Here is a 21541-nt window from a genome sequence, read left to right as displayed (position 1 = left end):
TGTATTTTATTAGGGCCCCATCACCTCTAGCTAGAAGTCTTTCTTGATCTGACCCCCTAGCATTGCCAAAGGGGCCTCCCACCATTCCAGACTCCACATGAATGCTTAGGCCACATTCAATCCTCTAGAGTCATGCTCACAAAGTCATGCTCTAAATCTGCTTGGCCTTTGCTCATGCTCTCTGTTTCTCACGCCTGGCATAACCATTCTCATTCTTTCTTCCCGGCAAAAGATTTATCAGATATCCAGATTCAGCAGCTCAAGGGCCACTTCCTCCAAGAAGCCTTCCCTGAACACACCCTCCGTTCCCCAGATGCAGAAGCAGCCTCAGTACCGGCCTCCTTCACAGTCTAGTGCACTGCATCCTATCTGTGTCCCACCAGCCTACAAGCTCTTTAAGGGCAGAAACTCTGTCTCCAGGACCCCAGGACCCCAGGGAACAGAACAGAGTCCAACACACAGTAGGTGCTGATCAGAGAATGGCTGACTAGACCTAAAGTTTGGATGGAGTTCCCACAAGAAGAAAGAGCTCCATACCAGCACAAGGCTGAAGGCTCTGAGGGGCAAAGATGGTGCTTCCCCATCTTAAACAGCCCCCAAGAACAGACCCCCCAAGAAAAGGCTATCCGGGAGGGCAGGAGGAAGATCAGAAACCACGCTCTCACCTCCAGCTTCGCAAACTTGTCCGACTTGCAGCAAGCGTTCTCCGCGTTGGTGAGCTTGGTGAGCAGAAACTCCCTAAACTCCGGGCCCTGGAACAGACAAGACATCCCACCCTTATAGCTGTTGTTGCTCAAGGGGCTTCAGCCACAGGAAGTGGTAGGCGGAATAGAGGGTCTGGGAAGAGCCCCTCAAAGGTCTGACACTTCATCGTCTCTAGCCCAGCCCAAGCCCACCTGCTAAGATACCAGCGCAGAAACCAGCTTCCCCAGGGCTGGGAAACCAACCCTCACACCCCACAGTGGCATTTCCATGACGGCAAGCCATCTGTGCCCAGGGCTCCTGGGACTGGATCATGGCATAAAACCCTTCTTTTGGCAGAAAGGTAACCCCAGCGTCAAACAGCCTGACAAAAGACCCTGTGCAGGTCAGGCTGGCAGCACAAGGAGAGGTGGGGCGAGACCCCACACGAGGAGATTCCCCTGACCCTGCTGCAGGTGCTCCTGAAAGTTCCAGCCCAATTCGGCCCCCTGCACTCCCTGCCACTCAGGTGTGGAAACCTAGAGTCTCAGATATGAGAGGGGCAGAAAGGAGAATTTCTTACCTTCTGGAAAACAGGGGGGCTGGGCAGGGGTGGGCCGAAGGCGGGCACGTCTTCCCGGGCGGTGACTGAGACCTGAAACACAGAGGGGCGTGGTGTGGGCCAGGAGGGAGGAAACGCAGCTGAGGATGATGCGTGTTCAGAGCCCCGATCCAGGGGGATCTACTTCCCTTCTCCCTCCGCCCCTTCCGAGAACACAGTAAGGTGCCTCCTGAGCCATTGCCGGCACACCGGAGTCACTGTTCCTAGAAGCGGGGCTGGACGGCATAGAGCCATCCACATGCCCTCCTCTGCATTCCTGAGGCCGGACGCCAGACACCTGGACAGGGTTGAGGAGCAGCCTGGAACCCTAATTCTAAGGCAGTAACAAGGGCCCAGGAGATGCTATCTCATTACCTCATTCGACTGGGATGCTAACCCTACAGAGAGGACACAGAGAGGATTATCAGCCCTGGATCCCTGATGAGGAACCAGGTGCCCAGAGCTGTGGAGCCAACCCTGCAAAGGCTCCAGAGATGAACCCCAGAGATGAACAGAGAATCCAAAGCTTCCCAATCCTGCTCTGGGGCTCTCTCCCACAACACTGACTCCCAAACCTAGCCAGACTTCAAAATCCCTTCAAGTGTTTAAAAATAAACACCAATGGCAGGGGCTCCACCCTGAGCCTACTGAATCAGCAGCTCTGGGGTGAAGCCAGGAGTCTGTAACTATTCGAACACACCTAAGAGTTTCTGTGCTGTCGGTGGACTGGTGTTCAGGAGCCCTGGTCTCAGATACAAAGCATCGGTGAGACTAGGTGAGGCTTGAACTAACAGAGCACCAGAGCCCAGGCTGGGAGTCCTAATTCTAAGGCAGTAACAAGAGCCCAGGAGATGCTATCTCATTACCTCATTCGACTGGGATGCTACTCTACAGAGAGGACACAGAGAGGCTGGGAATGAGGGGTGGGGGGACACCAAGGTGCTCTGCATGGGGGTGCCCCAGGCTCTGGGTAGGGTGTGCACCCCCGGCCCGCCTGCTGAGCAGGAACTTGGTGAGAGGGGGCACCGAGGTGTTCTGGGGTCTCCCAGGCCTGGGACAGGCCCCACGCCTGCACCTCTCCTCCACCTCTGCACGGAGGTGCCCTGGTTTCACCTCCAGAGAGGCTGCAGGCCTCTCTGGAGACTCTGCCCTCTCCCATCCCCTGGCAGCTGCTGACGTGAGCCCAGTGCTGGTCCGCCGCCAGCCTCCTGGGCCTGTGAAGTAGGGCAGATGCAGAGAGTCTGCCAGGCGGGGTGAGCAGGCAGCTCGGAGCCCGGCCAAGCAAAGGTCCTGCCAGGGTCTGGAGGGGCGGGAGCCAGAGAGGGCCGGTCGATATGACTTTCTCTCCCCAAGCGCAGGGCTGTCCTCGCAGCTGCTGCCACTCCCACCCCCCACCCCTGCAGTGCCCCGAGTCAGGAAATGGTGTGTGTTTGACTGACGTGATTTCTGGCTGGTTCCAGCCGCCGAACTGTTCCCCCTCCACCACCCACCGTGCAGCCATGGCACAAGTCAAGAATTCCACCCGTGGAGCCAAAACTGGGGGGAGGGGAGGGGAAGGCCACTGAGGGGCTACTGATGGAGATGAGGCCAGAGGCCAGGCTCTGCTCTCCCTTCTTCCCATCCCGTGCCCGCTCCTTCTCAGGCGTGCGTTAGAGCAGTCTGTGCTGACTGGGGAAGACACACTCTTAAATCCACCCCAGTCGCCCAGCCAGACAAGCCCACGGAAAGGAGAGAGGAGCCTTCCTTTGACGGCCATTCTCGACCCCACATGCTCCATCTCCTGACCCTTTTCCAGCCAAACGTCCGAGCCTCTGTTGTTCCCTCTTCCTGGGGACGGTTGAGTTGAAAGCAGAAGCTGCCTAAACACAACCTCACCTTCCTGTTTTCTAAATCCAGCCAAGGCCTCCCTGCAGGGGTGGGGGCAGGGCTCAGAAGGAGAGAGGCAGCAGGTGACTCTGGGGAGAGACTCTTCAGGACTAGAAAGCGGAAGGACGCATGGGCCTGTGGGTAACGAGGATGCGCCAGGGAGGCGGGGAGCCTCCAGGGACTTCAGGCTTACTAAGATCCTGTCTGTCCAAGCGTGGCCTGGAAGCCTTAGGGGACCACAAGGTTGCCCAAGCAACAGACCAGTAGTGAAGGGAAGCAGGCACACAGATAGCAGCCCACCCCTGTGGTCTGCTTCACACAAGATTCCTGATGCTTTTGCAGAACTTGAAGAGTCTGGGAGGGGAGGGACTCCTAATGATGGTTCAGCTGGAGTTTCAAGTTAGCAGGTTAAGGATGAAATTCACATGTGAAACACACTCCAATGTGATGTTTCATGTTTCTGGGACTCACACCCCAGGTCGTGAGTCCACGTTCCCACGTGCCCTGACAGCTCTGGGATGAAGACCACAGTCAGACAGGAACAGGACTCCAGCTCCACTGTCTCCACGCTTGGTGGCTTCAGGCTTTATGAGACGCAAGCTCTCAGCTTCAATCTGCCTGCCTGTGAAACAGGGCTAATGGAAGCCTTCCTGGCTTGGGAGAACTCAAGAAGACTGCTTTCGGGGGCCGAGCACAGTGTCCGGCAAGATCAGATGCCCAGGAAGGGGTAACCATTTTCACTCGAAGCTTTTAATATTTTCCATGCTGTCTAATAAAGGACACCTAAAATACTACAGAGTTCCCCCAAACCACTTCTTAATCCACACACACGCCCATCTTTCTCAACTCCCCCTACTTCCCCTGCTCAGCGTATCAGAACTACTCCAACTTCTTCATTTCACACAGAAGGCAACAGAGACCCAGAGAGGGAAGGAACGACCCCAGGTCACACAGCAGTCAGAGGCAGGGCCAGGACCAAACCCCGGATTTCAGAGCTTCTCAGTGTGGGGACCTTTCCTGCCTATTTCCACCTCTGTCCTTCACCCCTTCCTCTTTCCAGTTGTTTGTTCTCCCCAGGGGGGCCCCTGGGGCACTGCTCAGCCCCCAGGGAAATCTCAGCCTCCTTTGCCATAGCTTCTAGGCCCGCAGGGGTGACACTTGGACCCCCTGAAGGATCTAACCATGTCCTCAGTTTGCCCATCACTGGAGTGCTGCTGGGGGTGTGGATAGACAAAGCTTTGGGGAACACAGTGAAAGGCTAATCTTCCTGCCTGCCCCGCCCCCTCCCCGGACCCAGCCCCCAGCTCACAGGTCTTGCCTTCTGGCTTCAGTTCTGGCAGGCAGGTGGAGCCTGAGGTCCCACATTCCATGTGCAGCCCCCCTGTCCTTATGAGCTCTGGTTCTCACCCTCTCCCTGAGGACAGTGCATTTCCTGGGACCAGAGACTGTGGCTGGGGAGACTTGGTTTATAAAGACTTCCAGCATCACCACTGGAGGTGGGGTGGTACTTCCCTGGATCTCTGATTTTTTTTCTGTCTTCTATTTTCCCATTCTGCTAAAGCTCTTGGAAACTGAAGAGCCAGTTAGCTGAACCCCATTTCCTATCAGGAACTATAAGCAGATACAAAACATCTACAAGAGGCTTCATTTGGCCAGTAGACGAGCCATATGTACATATAATGACTGATTGGCAGGGCCTGGGAGCCCTCCTCTTCCACATCTCTGAGGCGCCTTCTCGGCTTCCACTGGCTATTAGAGGACCCAGGTGGCTGTCTGAGCGTCCTGATGGTTGAACTGTACTCACGGCCTCTTCTGTCCCTTCCCTGAAACTATTTTTTATGTCACTTCCAAGTGACATGGCAGGCACTGAATGAGAACACTTACTTCCACTGAGAAATTAATCAAGCCACTGTTTGAAGTGACTGCCCGTGTCAGTCAAAGCCCTCAAGGAAACACCCAAACCATGGCTTCTCCAGCTTTTCAGCTAAAATTGCTCAACACCAGAAGAGGATTGAACGTGGGCATGTAAAGGAATCAGCTCTTCTCAACAAGAGAGAGTTAGGGGGGCTGGGCTTTGTTTTATTCTGAAGCCTCCGATTTGGCTTTAAAGCTGATGTGAATTTTGTACTTAATACACTTGGGTTTGTACTAGTATAAAAATTATATAACATGATTATATAACAGCATTTTTCTTTCCCAAAATATTCAGGCAAAATTGATACTGTGTAAAGATGGCTAGGAGGTGCTATGGCCTCAGGAACCCCAGAGACCAGCACTGGCCTCAGCTACTATAGAGAAAACAGAGACCTCCCTGGTGGCACAGTGGATAAGAATCCGCCTGCCAAGCAGGGGAGACGGGTTCGATCCTCGGTCTGGGAAGATTCCACATGTTGCGGAACAACCAAGCCCATGCACCACGACTTTTGAGCCTGTGCTGTGGAGTCCACAGGCCACAGCTACTGAGCCTGTGTGCCACGGCTGCTGAAGCCCTCCCGCCCTACAGGCCGCGCTCCACAGCAAGAGAAGCCACTGCGGTGAGAAGCCCGCACATCGCAGCGGAGAGTCGCCTCTGCTCGCCGCAGCTAGAGAAAGCAGGAGGTCAGCAGCAAAGACCCGGTGCAACCAAAAATAAATATAAACACATGCACAGGAAACATTTCAGGCCTACGGTTTCCTTTTCCCAGGCTCCTTTTCCCTCTCCCTTACAGTAAGGGAGAGGATGGAGCTCTCTGAGAATTTGAGCTGTGGCCCCTCTCCCCAGAAAACACAAAGAAGCATGTGAACTTGACATTTTGTCCTTATCTACAAGGAGTTCAAAGACTGTCAAACATCCACGTTTTAACTCTGCCCCAGTCTATCTCCCTAGGATCCCAGGCATCCCAACACCACTGTGATATAGAGAAACTGTTACCCAGGGAGTTGGACTCATTCCGCACAGAGAAGCGAAGGGGAGGGTTAGCGACACAGCCATCAGGAGAGGGTAAGGTGAGGGCAGCTGAGGCTCAGCTACATCCCCAAGGATTCTGAGCCAATGCGTCAGAAGGCTTAGACCCAGATGCTCACAACCCCCTGTGAGTCTTCAACTTGAGATCATTTGCCCAGAATGGCTAAATCAGAGGACCCACCCAGGGGCCAGGGTCTACCAGGCCCCCTGCTCTCCACCCTTCTCACCATGAACATCTCTCCTTTTTCTTTCTTCCCTTCATTTGTTACCACCCTCCTTCCGCTCCCCTTTCCTGACAGTCCTCTCCCCTTTTTCTCTTTCACTCTTCTCTGGCTGTTCCCCGCTCTAGGAAACGGCACTACCAGATTCCAGGTAGGGACACAGGAGCTCTTCAACCCCTGAGTTAGAGGTTGGGAAGCCCAGGGGCAGCAAGATGGATGCGATGACTTCAGGAGGCGCTCTCCAAGAGTCTCGCTCCCAAATCCCAGAAACCCGAGAATTTATGGGAAATCTATCACATTTTTGGAGAATGGTCTGAGGAGCCACGAAGCCCTGGTGTTCCTCGATATTACTGATTCTACGTCCTTCCTCCAACGGGACTTTCTCCTTACCTTGTAGGATGGGGGCTCTGTGCCCGGGTTCTCGGCCTGCACGACAATGTAGGCATGTAAGAAGTTGGAGGCAATCATGTCTGGGACAAACGGTGTGTTTTCTTCTTGGAAGATGATGGCCACAATGTCGTTCCCGATGTGTCTCTTTCTCTGGAGCTAAACAAAAAGGTTTCCATTATTCTAAGCCAGTAAGAACATCCTGAAAACAGAACTGGTCTATATAGGAAATTCCTCATTATTCTATCTTTATACATAAACCCTGGAACACGGAGACCTCTCTCTCCAGGGACCTTTTTCTTTCAATCTTTAGAAGCCACTAAAAAGGAAAAAAATGAGAAAAATGCCTAAGTTGTCAGGACCAAGCTCTACAGCATGTAGAGTTAGCCCTGACTCAGGACTCAGGGAAAATGGTTAAAAAGTGAGGCTGGGTTTTGCCCTCAGAGAGCTCACAATTGACCTGAGAGGGACACAGACACTGGTGGAGCTGCCTGAGAACACTAACAAAGGCACTAACAAAGCGATTTAGGGGCAGGAGGAGAAGGGGACGGCAGAGGATGAGATGGCTGGATGGCATCGCCGACTCGATGGACATGTGTTTGAGTAAACTCCAGGAGTTGGCGATAGACAAGGGGGCCTGGCGTGCTGTGATTCGTGGGGTTGTAAAGAGTTGGACGCGACTGAGCAACCGAACTGAACTGAACTGAAATCAGTCACCACCCACGAAGTGCCTGATACTATGGGGGCAGAGAAGGGGCCAAAGTCAGAGGCCTAATGGTAATCCGAGAAGACTTCCTGGAAGAGGAGATTGGGAGAGAAGGGAGCACTTGACGGAAATGTGGATGCACGGGAAGGAGGGGCCAGAGGGAGAAGAACCAGGCTTAGAGAAATATGGACAACCTGGCTTGATGGCAGTCATGGGGGAGAGAAAAATCTGACCCCGATTTAGGATCCCAGGTTCTGCCAGGTGCTGTCACAGGAGCTCTCAATCACCAAGCACCTACTGTGTGCCAGGAACCATGCTGGGCTGTTCACACGCATGATTTCAAATGTTGAGGCCCTCCTGTATACCAAATCCTGGCTCGATACTTATCTACTTTGTTCCTTTATTAAGCACCTCCTGCATGCAAACTATGTTTCCCATTGAGTTTCCCACTTACTGAGCACCTGCTGTATACTGAGCCCCGCACGGGGCACTTTTACAAATCGTCTCACTTATTCCACACACAGCATCCTGTTTCTTCAGATGAAAAATTAATATCCATTCAGTCCTTGCTGAGAGTCAAGCTCTGTGCACGTCCCACTCAACAGAGGAGACACCGAGAGCAAGACAGGCAGAGAACAGCCCTCAGTCTTAGGCTGGGGCGAGGGGTGAGGGGGCCGTGAAGGAACAGAGCTGAAGGTAAAACACAGCAAAAACCTAGCTTGGAATCAAAAGGAGTCCTACTCCTGTTTGCTTCTGGAACATTCAGTAGTTATTTTAGAGCCAAATCACAGTCTCCTTTGCCAATTTCCTTTTTTCCTAAGAAGCCAGGCACTTTGTTTATAATATCACATCTGTGCTCCCTCCTGGGTTCCCTGCTCAGAAACAACAGAGTCCGAAGCTGGTGAAAGGCCCAAGTTCCTTCCTTATCTGCCTAGAGACTAAAATGGTACAAAGGGTGGGACGGGGCAAACGGGGCCACCGCAGACACCAGCTACTGGTTTCAGGGCTCAGGGAGGAAGAAAGGTAGGTCGGACATTCCCTGGCGGTCCAGTGGTTAGGACTCTGGGCTCTCCCTGCCGAGGGCCCGGGTGCCATCCCCGGTCAGGGAACTAAGATCCTGCATGCCACAGAGCATGGCCAAAATAAGTAAATAAATAAACAAAATGACTATTTCTCTATTTTACCATCAAAACAACTCCTCTTAAAAAAAATTAAAAAAAAAAAGAAAAACACGGTTTGCAGGGCAGGAATAGAGATGCAGGTGTAGAAAGTGGACTTGTGGACCGAGCATGGGAAGGAGAGGATGGGCCAAATTGGGAGAGTAGCATTGACATACACATGCTACCTCACATATAAACTCGATAACTAGCAGGAAGCTTCTGTATAGCACAGGGAGCTCAGCTCGGTGCTCTGTGCTGACCTAGGCGGGTGGCACGGAGAGGGGAAGGTGGGAGGGAGGCCCTGAGAGAGGGGTCACGTGTATACGTATGGCTGATTCATGTTGTTGTACAGCAGAAACTAACACAGCACTGTAAAGCAACTATCCTCCGATTAAAAAATAACTTTTTTAAAAAACTGGGAGGATATCTTTATGACTTGAGAAAAGGCAAATATTTCTTAGCCAAGATACCAAAATGCATTAAAATTTTAAAGCAGTAAATTCAAAGCTACACATCATTAAATTTTAAAATGTTGCTTGTCAAAGAACTTTAAAAAAAAAATCAATAAGTCACAACCTGGAAAAAAACATAATAAAAAATAAATAAAGTAACAAAACTAAAAAAAGGCCAGGTCCTCCCTGAGGACATGCAACTGTCTGTGCAGCAAACGAGAGGGGAAGAGGGGACACACGTGAAGCGCAGTCTCATCCAGGGGTTTCCAGTCAAGCCAAAGGCTGGATTCCTGTCCACGGCAGGTGCACTGAGAGGTGAGGCTGTGGGATTAGAAAAGCTGTAGTGGGGTGAGGGCGTGTCTCGTGCAGTAACCAGTGTTACATCTCTGAGCCAGAAGAGTGGGCAGTGAACAGCTGCGAGGTAGGAAGTCTGCCACAAGCCAGGCACTGTACTGAGCCCTATAATCGGAACCCTACGTGATCTCCACCACTACCTTCTGACGTTCGTGGTATAAGCCCCATCTTACAGATGAGATGAATGAGACCATGAGGTTACCAGCTTGCCCAGGTCACAAAGCCCTAAGGTGGCAGAGCTGGCTCCAAGCTGCCATGTGCAGACCCCATCATGTACTCTTTCATCACCACTCTCCACAATCAGGGCACCTGGGCTTTGCTCCCAACTCTGCCCCTATCACCTGGGAAATAGTCTTAATGCTTCCCCATCAGTCACAGAGGGGTATCCAAGAACTCGGTCCCGCCTCCCACGCAGGCTGCTGACCTGCGGCCTCGCTGTGACAGAGGGGTATCCAAGAACTCGGTCCCGCCTCCCACGCAGGCTGCTGACCTGCGGCCTCGCTGTGACCGAGGGGTATCCAAGAACTCGGTCCCGCCTCCCACGCAGGCTGCTGACCTGCGGCCTCGCTGTGACCGAGGGGTATCCAAGAACTCGGTCCCGCCTCCCACGCAGGCTGCTAACCTGCAGCCTTGGTGTGACCGTGCAGTAGGACAGGCTTTGATAAGAGAAACAAAGTTGAATAGACAGGCCTCTGGATTATGAAAATGGGGAGAGGGGCCTCGGGCCCTGGGGGACACCAGCCTGAATCCAGGTTTTCACCTCGCACGCCCCAGGCTCCCAAAGCCATTCTGAACACAGTTACCTGCTGGGTGTCTCCCTCGGTAAACGGCAGCTTTGTAGAGACATGGAACATGATCTCCCTGTCCCGGAATATTGTGTACACTGATTCCACACCCGTCTGTCCGTGGGTCACGTCCAGGCCTCCTCGGAAACTGTCAGGGAAACAGGCAGGTGGCGGCAGGGAGAGAGAGAGAAAAGGGAAGTGGGCGAGTTGGCACGACCTTCCCTAAGGACATAGGGGCAGGAGAATGAATGGGAAGATATGGAAGAGCTGAGGGCAGAGAGATTACCATGTGGGGAAAGCAGATAACCCTCATCTGAGCAGATGAGCCCTGGTGTTCCAACCATAAATGATTATTTAGAAGACAAAGGCAGACCCTCCATTCCTAGCTTCGGCTGTGTCCCTTCCACACCATGGGAAGATGGAGGTCCAGCCACAGTTTCAGACAAATGCTGTCCCAGCTGCTAGGGGCCCCCAAGCCTGGGCATAAGCCCTTCTCCCTGCAAGGGCAGGTCCACAGCCCTGAGCAAGGGCAGTCAGCCGTCCTGATGGTGGTGAGCCCCGCCTAGAGTATCCAGAGTCAGCAAGAAGAGGGGACAGACGCCTGACTTCTACCCAGTCAGTCCCAGAAGTGGAGGCCCCTCTCCCCCGCCATGGCAACACCCAGCTGGGAGATATCCAAGGGGCTTCCTTCTCTGGCTACCTCCTCACAGGCAGGAAAGAAAAGTACTAAGGAACTGGGTGGGCTTCTAGGAGTTGCACCTTCTTCCTTTATAGAAACATGGCTGCTGGTCGTGATCATATTCTTCAGCAAGGGGAGTGGGATACAGGTTCCTTTAAGAAAATGAAATAAAATAGACCCTGGACATTAAGTCCTCCCCAACCCCCATACATTGCAATTCAAGCCAGAAATGTGCTCAGCCCCACATGGAGGAAAGCACAGGAGGCTGGGAGCTAGGAGCTCCACAGGTTCTAGACCAGCTTCTGCCACAAAGTCAGCACACACCCTTGGGCACATCACTTAATTTCTCCAGGCCTCAGAAAATAAAGGGATAGGGTTATATGATCGCCAGCGTCCTTTGTGATTTTAATATACTTTATCTCATCAACTGTAAGATGTTAACACTTTCTGACATTTTAACATCTCTGAAATCAGATATATCTTATACTTTATTTTTGATGTTTTATTTATTCTGGGGGCCACTCTGTGCAGCCTCTGTGAAGCACAAGGGCTTCCCCTGTGGTTCAGCTGGTAAAGAATGCACCTGCAATGCGGGAGACCTGGGTTCCATCTCTGGGTTGGGAAGATCCCCTGGAGAAAGGAAAGGCTACCCACTCCAGTATTCTGGCCTGGAGAATTCCATTGACTGTACAGTCCATGGGGTCGCAAAGAGTTGGACACAATTGAGTGACTTTCACTTTCCCTGAAGCATACAGGATGTTAGTTCCCCAACCCTTGCCCCCTGGAGTGAAAGCTCAGAATCTTAACCACTGGACCAGCAGGGTAGTCCCAGGATATATCTTGTAAGGATGGCATCTTAGAGCCAATGGAAAGTGGTATAATAAGAACAATAATAATGACATCCAGTGCATGACTCTGTGCATGAAACTGGCTTAAGTGCTTCCTGGGCATTATCTATGTTAATTCTTCAACAAGCCTGTAGGGTCAGTGCTATCTTTATCTCCCTTTTTATAGACAAGGAAACTGAGGTTTGCAGAGATTAAGTCCTCTTAACCTCTTGTTCAAAGTCACAGAGCTAATAAGTGGCAGAGATGAGATTTTGACCCATGTGTGACTGACTCTAGACAGCAGTGATGACCTTGAAGGGAGAGGAAGAGGGGAAAAGGGAAAAGGAGAAAGAAGAAGAGGAGAGAAGGGAGCAGAGGAAGGAAGTGATTACTGAACACCTATGCCATGCCAGGCACGGAGCTAGGTGCATTCACACGTTAGGAAATCCTGTTAAGGTGGCTGTTGAGGTGGAGAAATCTGAGGGTTTAGTCATGCTCCAGCCACAAAGCAAAGAATAGGTTGGCCAGGTCTGAAGGCCCTCCCCAAGTGTTGCCTTTGTCAAAGGAAATAAAGGGCTGAGCTTTCAAAGCAATCGCCCCAATATTCTCTCTGTCCACTTACAGAACCACAGGCTGTTGCATAGATTCCTGCCAGAGGATTATGGTATTTGCACCAACTCTATTATCCATTTTTTTTGTGTTTTATCTAAAATGGTCACTTCCCACCCCCCGCCCCCACCCCTACTCCCCCCATAAACTACACAGGACTCTCTTTCCAGAATGCCTAGCAGGTGGATGACCTGCTCCTCTGGAACGGAAGGTGGATTCATTTAACTCTCAGTTTGAGCCAACTGTAATTAGGAAGGCAAGTCTCAAGTGGAATGATTTCATCATGCATCCCAAGGGCAAAAGTCAATGCCTTGATTCAGGTCATCTGCCGTTCAGGATTCTCCCCTGTACCACATGGAGAAGGAAATGGCAACCCACTCCAGTATTCTTGCTTGTAGAATCCCAAGGACAGAGGAACCTGGTGCACTACAGTCCATGGGGTCGCAAGAGTTGGACATGACTTAGCAACTAAACCACCACCACCACCTGTCCCACAAATTCCTTAGAGACGCAATCAATGAATGTTGAGCACTTACTGAAAAGTAATCCCATGTTGCTTGTGTGTGTTGTTAACTCTCACATGCCCCCTCCCTGCTGAAACTCAGCTGTTAGCTCTCACCCCTCCTCTAGGGCTTCATCAATGTGGCCAGAACCATCACTTGGCTAAAACTCACCCTTTAAAGTCCTGCAGCGTGATTGTGTCCCCTAATAGTTCCAAGAACTCCTTGAAAGCTGGGCTCTCTTCATTGTTCCCAAACAGCTCCTCCTCCAGGGTCTGAAAGAGAAACAGGATCAGGGACAAGAGTTAAGGAAAAAAGAAAAAGGCTTACTGGTGCCACCAAGGGAGGGAATGTGGTTGTCCGGATACCTGGTCCCTTTCTCCCTTTCCCCATTCTGCACAGTCACACCCAGTGGCTCTGTCATCCTCAGGAGGAAGGACTAACGGGACTCACTCAGCAGAGCTGGATTTGGGGGGTGATTAAGGAAGATTTCTATTTGAACAAGAGCTACTGCTCACTGATCACTTTAAAAAGAAAAAGGCATGACCAGTATTCAGATACCTTGATTTTTTAAAAGCTTCCAAAGTTTAATGGATAATACATTTTCCCAAGCCTATGGATACATAACTTCCAATCTAGCTAGCCATAATTTCATTGCACACTATATGATAATATTAATACATGACTTTTTAAAGTACTTGAGAGTTTCCAAAATAATTTCATCATTGTGTCTTTACAACAACACTGTGTTGTAGGTACAGAAAATAAATTGAGTCTCAAAGGAAAAAATAAAAGGACAAAGCTGAAGGAAAGCGTTCTTAGACTTGATACCATAAACCAATCCAAAACTGAAAAATTCATAATAGGACTTCTGACAAAGGATTTGTATCAAAAATATACAAAGAACTCTCAAAACTCAATAGTAACCAAAACCACAGTGAGACAGCACTTCACACTATAATCAAAAAGAAAGACAATAAGAAGTGTTGGTGAGGATATGGAAAAATCAAAACCCTCATACATCACTGGTAGGAATGTAAAATGGTGCCATTTCTTTGGAAAATAGTCTGGCAGTTACTCAAAAAGCTAAACATGAAGTTACCACATGACCAGCAATTCCACTCCTAAGAATACACCCAAGAGACACGAAAACAACAGTTCATACAAAAAAAAACAACTTGTATACAAATGTTAATAATATTATTATTCATAATAGTCCCAGAGTGGAGACAACCCCAATGTCCATCAACTGATAAACAGATAAACAAAATGTGGTGAAAGTGATAGTCACTCGGCTGTGTCTGATTCTTTTCGACCTCATGGACTGCGGCCTTCCAGGCTCCTCTGGCCATGGTATTCTCCAGGCAAGAAAACTGGAGTAGGTAGGCATTTCCTTCTCCAGGGGGATCTTCCCAACCCAGGGATCAAATCCGTGTCTCTCTGCATTGCAGAGTCTTAACCATCTGAGCCACCAGGGAAGCTAAAATGTGGTATATCCATACAATGGGATATAATTCAGCCATGAAAAAAGAATAAAGTACTGATTCATTGCACAACATGAATGAACCTTGAAAGCATTATGCTAAGTAAAAGAACTGACATCAAAAGCCACATATTATGATTCCATTTATGTGAAATATCCAGCAAATCCACAGAGAGAGTAGAAATAGATACGTGGCTGACAGGAGCTACAGAGAATGGGGATGATGGGAGTGACTATTAGGTATGGAGTTTCTTTTAGGCGTGATGAAACTTTTCTGTAGTTAGTGGTAATAACTGCACAATTCTGTGAATATACTACAAACCACTGAACTGTGCACTGTATTGAGATATAAGTCACATGCTGTTGTGAATTGTATGGTATGTCAGTTATACCTCAATAAAGCTGTTATTTAAACATTTTAACAGTAAAAAAAAAAATCCAATTAGGAAATGGTCAAAGGACATGAATAGTCATTTCACTCAAGAGGATACACAGATGGCACATATGATGTTCAAATGAGAAAAGATGTTCACTGTTATTAGCCATTGTGCTTGTGAATGTGCTTAGTCGCTCAGTGTGTCCAGCGCTTTGCGACCCCACAGACTGTACCTCGCCAGGCTCCTCTGTCCACAGGACTTCCCAGGCAAGAATACTGGAGTCAGTCGCCATTTCCTCCTCCAGGGGATCCTCCCGACCCAGAGATCAAACCCGTGTCTCCAGCACTGCAGGCAGATTCCTTACCCACTAAGCCATCAGGGAAGCCCCATCATTAGCCATTAGAGAGGTGCAAATTAAAAGCATCATGAGATCTCACCACACATCTACTGGAATGGCTAAAATGCGAAATAGTAGCAGTACCAAATGCTGGCAAGGAGGTAGAGAAAATGGATCACTCACACATTGCTGGTAGGAATGTAAAACAGAACAACCATGCTAGAAAACAGCTTGGTAGTTTCTTATAAAACTAAACATATAATCACCACACACCCAGGCAATTGTCTTCCTAAATATTTATCCCAGAGAAATGAAAACTTCTGCTCACATAAAAAACTGTATATAAATATTCGCAGCGGCTTTATTAATAATAGCCCCAGACTGAAAACAGCCCAGCTGTCTGCCCCTCAGTGGGTGAATGGTTACACAGACTGTGGTTGTTGTTGAGTTGCTAAGTCCAGCTCTTTTGTGAACCCATGGACTGTAGCCCGCCAGGCTCCTCTGTCCATGGGATTCCAAAGGCAAGAATATTGGAGCGGGTTGCCGTTTCCTTCTCCAGGGGATCTTCCCGACCCAGGGATTGAACCCACGTCTCCTGCACTGGTAGGAGAATTCTTTACCACTGAGCCACCTGGGAAGTACGGTATAGGTGCAATTAAAAAAAAACAGAAGAGTAGACTGATATGATCTTGGATATGGTTTGTAAATGTCTAAAGTTTGAGAAACAATGCTCTCTAGCAGGGGCCAGCAGACTATGTCCCGAGGTGCCAAGTCTGGCCTGCTGCCTGTTTTATAAATAAAGTTTTACTGGAACACGGCCAGGCCAATTAATTTAATATTGTCTGTGGCTCCTTCTGTACTACAGAGGTAGGGTTGAATACCTGCAACACAAACAGTATCGCCCAAGAAGTCTAAAGTATTTACTGTCTGGCCCTTTGCAGAAAATGTTTCCCAATGCCTGATCTATCACAACTCAAGCCCAATATGCTGTCTGCCTCAGGTCAGGAAGCTAGGGTTCAGTAGAATAACCACTTCCAGGCAATGTACATCTTCTCCTGAAAAAAAAACAATCTAGCTTATGCTCTGGGGTGTGTACCTCTCTCCAGGATTCAACTCTGTCTGGGATTACTGTCTTTATTTTTGTATTGGCCTTGAGCTTGATTATGCACTTAGGGAGGGGGTTCCTAGTTATTGCTGTATCCGCCACAGTGCTTAGCAAAGTGCCTGACAAACAGAGAGTCAGATGGGGCTTATTTATATCCTAGGGCCAGCATAGGGCTTTCACACAACAAATGTTCATATTAATCCCTCCTAATGTAGGTTTGCAAAACAACAATCCATGTTTTTTAAGAAGAGACTTTTATCTGCCCTTGCGCCCACTCCTTGCCTCAGTCGTCAGGTACGCGAACAACATGCAGACTCCCTCAGATTCCTTCTCTGAGGTGGATGGTTAATGTTCAGTAATTATAATTCTGCTAGAACATTGGACTGTAATCACCTTATGAGATCTGCTTTGGTAAATTTCACAAGCAAAGAACTTTAATTAGTGGGACTGTATTATCAGAGCTGTACAAAATAAAAATGCAATATGTGAAAATAATTAGAGCAGCTACTTGAATAATTCCCTTACATTATAAGATTCATCTGTGTTGGTCTTTCAGCTCCTCAAGCCTTCATTAATTAGAGTGTTTTTAAGCAAACGCATGCCTCTTGTGGTCTAATATCTTCAGACAAGGAAGTCAGCTATCATCCAGCTGAGAAAGATGTTGTCATGCAAAAGAGATGACAGAGGTAATACTGAAAAATACTCTTGACCTATCATAAGGAGGGCCAAACCTTTATTCATTCATTCATTCAGATAACAAAGAATTGAATGTATTTCTATAAAGTCACCGTGCTAGGCTCTTGGATGATACGAAGACGAAATGGATGTGGAACCTTCTCCCATCCAACACAGATGAGGAAATAGTGGTATTAACATCCTGACCACTTCTCAGCATGTTAATAAATGTTCATGGTAGTAAAGATGGGAAGTTTGTGGTCAAATGAGTATGGGAAATACTGAGTTCAACAAAGTTATAACTCTCAGAACCTTTAAAGTGTTCCCACACAACTGATCACTCCCCTTGGAACTCATTTGTTCATAGAGTACCTCACCAGACTAGTGTCTCATGGAACATACTTTGAGAAACACCATTCTGGTCAACTAAGGTCTAACGGATCACATTTTGAGAAATACCATTCTGCTCAACGAGGGTCTCATGGAACACACTTTGAGAAACACCATTCTGGTCAACTGATTCCAAAGCAGCACATGAAGCACCCCAAGAGACAGAGAAGGATGAGCAGTGTGTACTGGTAAACATTTTTAACAACTTGCTCTCTAAAGAGAGAAAAAACAGAAGCTCTGGTGTTTGCCCATTTCCATGTTGTGAATACTTTCATCGTGGCTTATTGGAAGCCACCAACATGACACCAATGAACAAAGACCTGGGCAGAGAGCACACACTCAATGCCAGGACACTACTCACATCTGGGGAGCAAAAGCAAATTCCCAGCAGCGAGAGTGGTGGGCAGAAAGAATGCAGCCTTCACTAATCCATTCCCCTCCACCCTCTCTGATTTTTCTTGTGACCAACAGCCCATTGTTAAACACAAGCAGAAGTAAGCCAGGAAAAACTAGAATTCATAAATGAAAAACTATATCGCTGTTTCAAGGATGCGCAAGCCTTTTTGAGAGTACCAGCCTACCTTGAAGACTCTGCCACCTCCAGTCTAATTCTTATGTGGACAGGATGGTTGTACTCACAATGTTTAAGAACATAATCCAGGAGCTCTTGTGTGTGGGGAATGGGAAAACAAGCATCCCCAGGGAGAAAACACAGGCTCGAGGGGTATGGATTCATGATGCTTACCTGCCTGGCTTTCTGGTAAATGACCCCAAATTTGAATGTGTTGTTGACGTCATGCTCGTCGTAGGACACAATCATTTGGGAGGCCTGGAATACGAGGCAATAGAAGAAGTCAGATTACTAACCTGGAGGCAGAGTGAGGAGGCAGGTGGAAGGGGAAGTACCCATTTCAGTGGAGGACGGGCCCCGGTTGATATGAGATGTTCACACGTGGAGGAAGAGAAGAGATGAAGTCAAGTACACAGTCAGGATGCAGCTCCGAAGGTCTCAGGTAGCTTCCAGCCCCTGGGCTTCCCCCAGTGATGAAACCTCTGGGTCACCCATTCCATTTCCATCTAGATCTATCAGCCAATGCCTGTGCACAGAGAGTCCCGCAGAACACAGGGAACTGACTTGACCCCAGTGTTTTTATCTGGGGAGTAAAAGTGAAGCTGGAACCCCAAAACCGTAGTCATCAAGGATGATGCTAGCTCTAATTTCACCTCTAATCAGCAAACTTTTTTTTATTTGGCTGTGCTGGATCTTCGCAGCTGTGCACGGGCATTCTCTAGTTGAGGCAAGCGGGGCTACTCTTAACTGCAGTGCATGGGCTTCTCATTGCAGCAGCTTCTCTTATTGCGGAGCGTGGGCTCCAGAGCATACAGTCTTTAGTAGCTGTGGCACACAAGCTTAGCTGCTCTAAGCACATGGGATCTTCCTGCATCAGGGATCGAACCCATGTCTCCTGCACTGGCAGGCAGATTCTTAATCACTGGACCACCAGGGAAGTCCAGCAGAGAGATTTTCAGCAAGGCGCTGCTCCTGTCCAGACTTCAATCCCCCTTATCCATAAAATGAGAGATCTCTAAGGAGGAACATACCCTAATTCAATATGCAAAGAAAAAACAAACAAAAAACCCTGACCATTGGTTCCGTCTAATTGTCTCTTGTGTTTCAAAGAGTCGGTCAGAAACACTAATCTCTAATTTTCAGGCCACTGCTTTACCTGTGCAGCTTTGATTAAACCACTTAACTTCCTTGGGCTTCAGTTTCCTCATCTGTTCAATGAAGACATGTGGCTGTGAAGATTCAGGGAAACGGGGCACACGAAGTGCAGAGCACTCAGCAGCTATTATCATCAACATCTAGGTAAACCCTCTAGAAAGATCAGAGCTGGACCAGATTGTCAGGAAAGAGAAGACTTAGTGGCTATTCTCTGCAATAAAAAGGAAGGATTCGACCACATGAGATGCTACGGGAAGAACAAACCAGACACAACTTGTTGGCCTTAGTACGTGACCCATGTCAGCTGTCACACCTGACATCTCTCTCTGTGGCTCTCAGCTGCCTGATGAAATGGACACGTCTCAGCTTCACCTGGAAGATCAGCACTGCCTGACCCCAGAGGGCGCCCCCCGACTCCCGTCTGGGATGAGTCAAAGGCTCGGAGCAGTTGCCCTGCCCGGGAAGAGGCACTGAGCCATGGATAGCCTCCAAGGAACATTCTAAACTCTGTGAACTGTAAAAACATGCACACATCTCAGCCAGATGAACATCCCAGCCGGACGAAGCAATCCTTCCAATCTAGAAAACGTGAAAATACAGCTGCTCTTCCATTATTCCCAGAACTGGAGGCTTTACAAGCTACAGAGAGAACACTACAAAAATGAGAGTCATCCGTGGCTATGATTTGACAACGAAAATTGCCAAATTTGTAGTTAAGTTAGGGTTTTATGATGGGGTTTTGATGTTTGGTTAAACCTCAGTAATTCAGCTTTAATTACAAAAGGGAGGGCAGTCTGAGTGATAGAAAATGTTTGATGGAGCGCAGCATATTACTGGGAAGTGCCTTGCATGCTCGGATGGGATGAAAGAGCTGTCTTAGAGGAGAAGGACTCTGGCACATTCTCCACATGGGAGAAGATTCTGCCATTAACTCTGCCACCGTGTGGGGACAAATAGAGTGTCAAGCACAATCGTGAAAATCTGAGGTGTTGATTCTAGGGGTTTGGGGTGTCCCAGACAGGACAGGGTCCCTCTTCACACACACTCCCACCAGACGTTTCACCTCCTGGTTCCTGGTTGTCATAACCGGGACTCAGGAAATGGACTGACCAGCCGCAGCCAGCCTCAGCTGGCCCACAGTGGACGCTCAGGAGCACCAACCACTTTGCACGATCTCTGCCTACACCCTGCGGGCGCCCAAAGCAGTGGCCAATGCCCTGGGTCTCTTCCTATGGCCAACTATTTTTTCATTTAAAACAAAAATTGTATTTTTATTTTTTGGCAGTGCTGTGCGGCATGAGCGATCTTAGTTCCCTAACCACGGATCAAACCTATGCCCCCTGCATTGGGAACTTGAAGTCTTAACCACCGGACCACCAAGGAAACCCCTCAATGACCGATTTAAAGTGATTCACTGTCCATGCGTGATTTAGATCCTTTCACGCCGAGTTGTTCTTGAATGGGCTTATGAGTTCATTTTGTGAGTACTGTTTTTCTCCTCACCCACACCCCCACATCAGAACTGGGGTCAAGATCAGGCCAATCCTAAAGAAGCTGTTAACAGAGGACCAGCCGAGTCGATTAACTAGAGCCCGGCGGAAAAGGCCTAGCTTGTGAGGCCTCAGAACTGCAGTAATGTCAGCAACGGGGAGCCGAGGTCTGGCCTTGTATTTCTTAGTGGGGTTCTGCCTTCTGCTTGCTCCCCGACTCCATGCTCATGGCTGACCAGGTCTGCAGCAGCCCCCCACCTAGAGGCAGAATCACTCCCCAGCTCAGCACCAGCCTTGGGGAGGTTCAATCAGGGTGAGATGGAGAAACTGCTACCCGTCTGCTGTCCCCATTCATGGGGGCCAGAGACCCAGGCGTGAATGAGGATGGGTTTCCAGCAGATCAGTTTGTGAAGGGGTGGGCAGGGAGAGGGGAAGACATGGAGATTTGTCATGGAGACCCCACAAAAACCCCCAAGATGCATAGAACTTCCCACAGAGCCACAGGCATGCAAATCCAAGCCAAGCGGCAGCGGCCTGAGTCAGGGGGAAGGAAAAGGTCCTCACCTTGGGGTACAGGACAGGGTTGAATTTCAGCCCCACTGCGTCGTCACAGAAAGCCTGAGTGGGGAGAGAGAAACACACAGCTCAGGGGCCATGTCCACGGAGCACACCTGGGCTGCCCTGCCCACCAAGGGAAAGAGCATGAGGCCAAGATCTGCAGGGCCCAGGGGTCTGGGGTCAGATGCTGGGCACTGCTGGTCACTCGCATGTGGTCAGGAAAGTCAAGAGACCTTCCTGGTGTTTCCCACTGAAGTGAGGCCACCAAAGGTATCCAGCACAGCTCTGCCTGGCCTTCCCGCTCCCGGAGTGTGGGTCCAACCCAACGCAGCTGATCATCCTTCTTGCCCCACGTTTCTGACTCAGTTCCCAGCATCCCAGAGAAGGGACCCGGGCCCCTCCATCCACTGATGGCTCCTTACCTGAAGGGCTTCTCTGTCTGGATCAACAGCCTGACCATCCCTCAACCCCAACCATCCTCTGCTGTAAGGCTCCCAGCTGCCCCCTCCCCTCCATCCTCCTCTGAAGCCCCACCATACTCTCCATATCCAGGCCTGTCTCTCCATTTCTCTGGTCTCCTGAACTAGCTGCGAACTTGGTGTAAGAACCTGGGATAAGAGCAGCCTGT

At 49.4% G+C, this 21541-nt stretch overlaps 1 protein-coding gene across 8 annotated transcripts in view; it reads right to left on the bottom strand.

The window, feature by feature from the left end:
- RAP1GAP2 (RAP1 GTPase activating protein 2) overlaps positions 1-21541 on the bottom strand; it is a 218431-nt gene that overhangs the window by 24867 nt on the left and 172023 nt on the right. For all 8 annotated transcript variants that reach the window (XR_011561953.1, XM_070772829.1, XM_070772834.1 and 5 more), the window contains 7 exons: positions 20920-20973; positions 17885-17968; positions 12947-13047; positions 10176-10305; positions 6704-6859; positions 1265-1336; positions 666-752 (listed from right to left, as the gene is read on the bottom strand). Coding sequence is in view for 7 of the 8 variants with exons in the window: in XM_070772829.1 (XP_070628930.1) it covers positions 666-752; positions 1265-1336; positions 6704-6859; positions 10176-10305; positions 12947-13047; positions 17885-17968; positions 20920-20973 (684 nt within the window). In the remaining variant the exon portion in view is untranslated. The remainder of the gene's footprint in view (positions 1-665; positions 753-1264; positions 1337-6703; positions 6860-10175; positions 10306-12946; positions 13048-17884; positions 17969-20919; positions 20974-21541) is intronic.

Source organism: Bos indicus, chromosome 19, assembly GCF_029378745.1.
Source record: "Bos indicus isolate NIAB-ARS_2022 breed Sahiwal x Tharparkar chromosome 19, NIAB-ARS_B.indTharparkar_mat_pri_1.0, whole genome shotgun sequence".
Lineage (NCBI taxonomy): Eukaryota > Metazoa > Chordata > Mammalia > Artiodactyla > Bovidae > Bos > Bos indicus.
The sequence above is the reverse complement of the archived record's forward strand: the minus strand, read 5'-3'. Positions and strand labels throughout refer to the sequence as shown.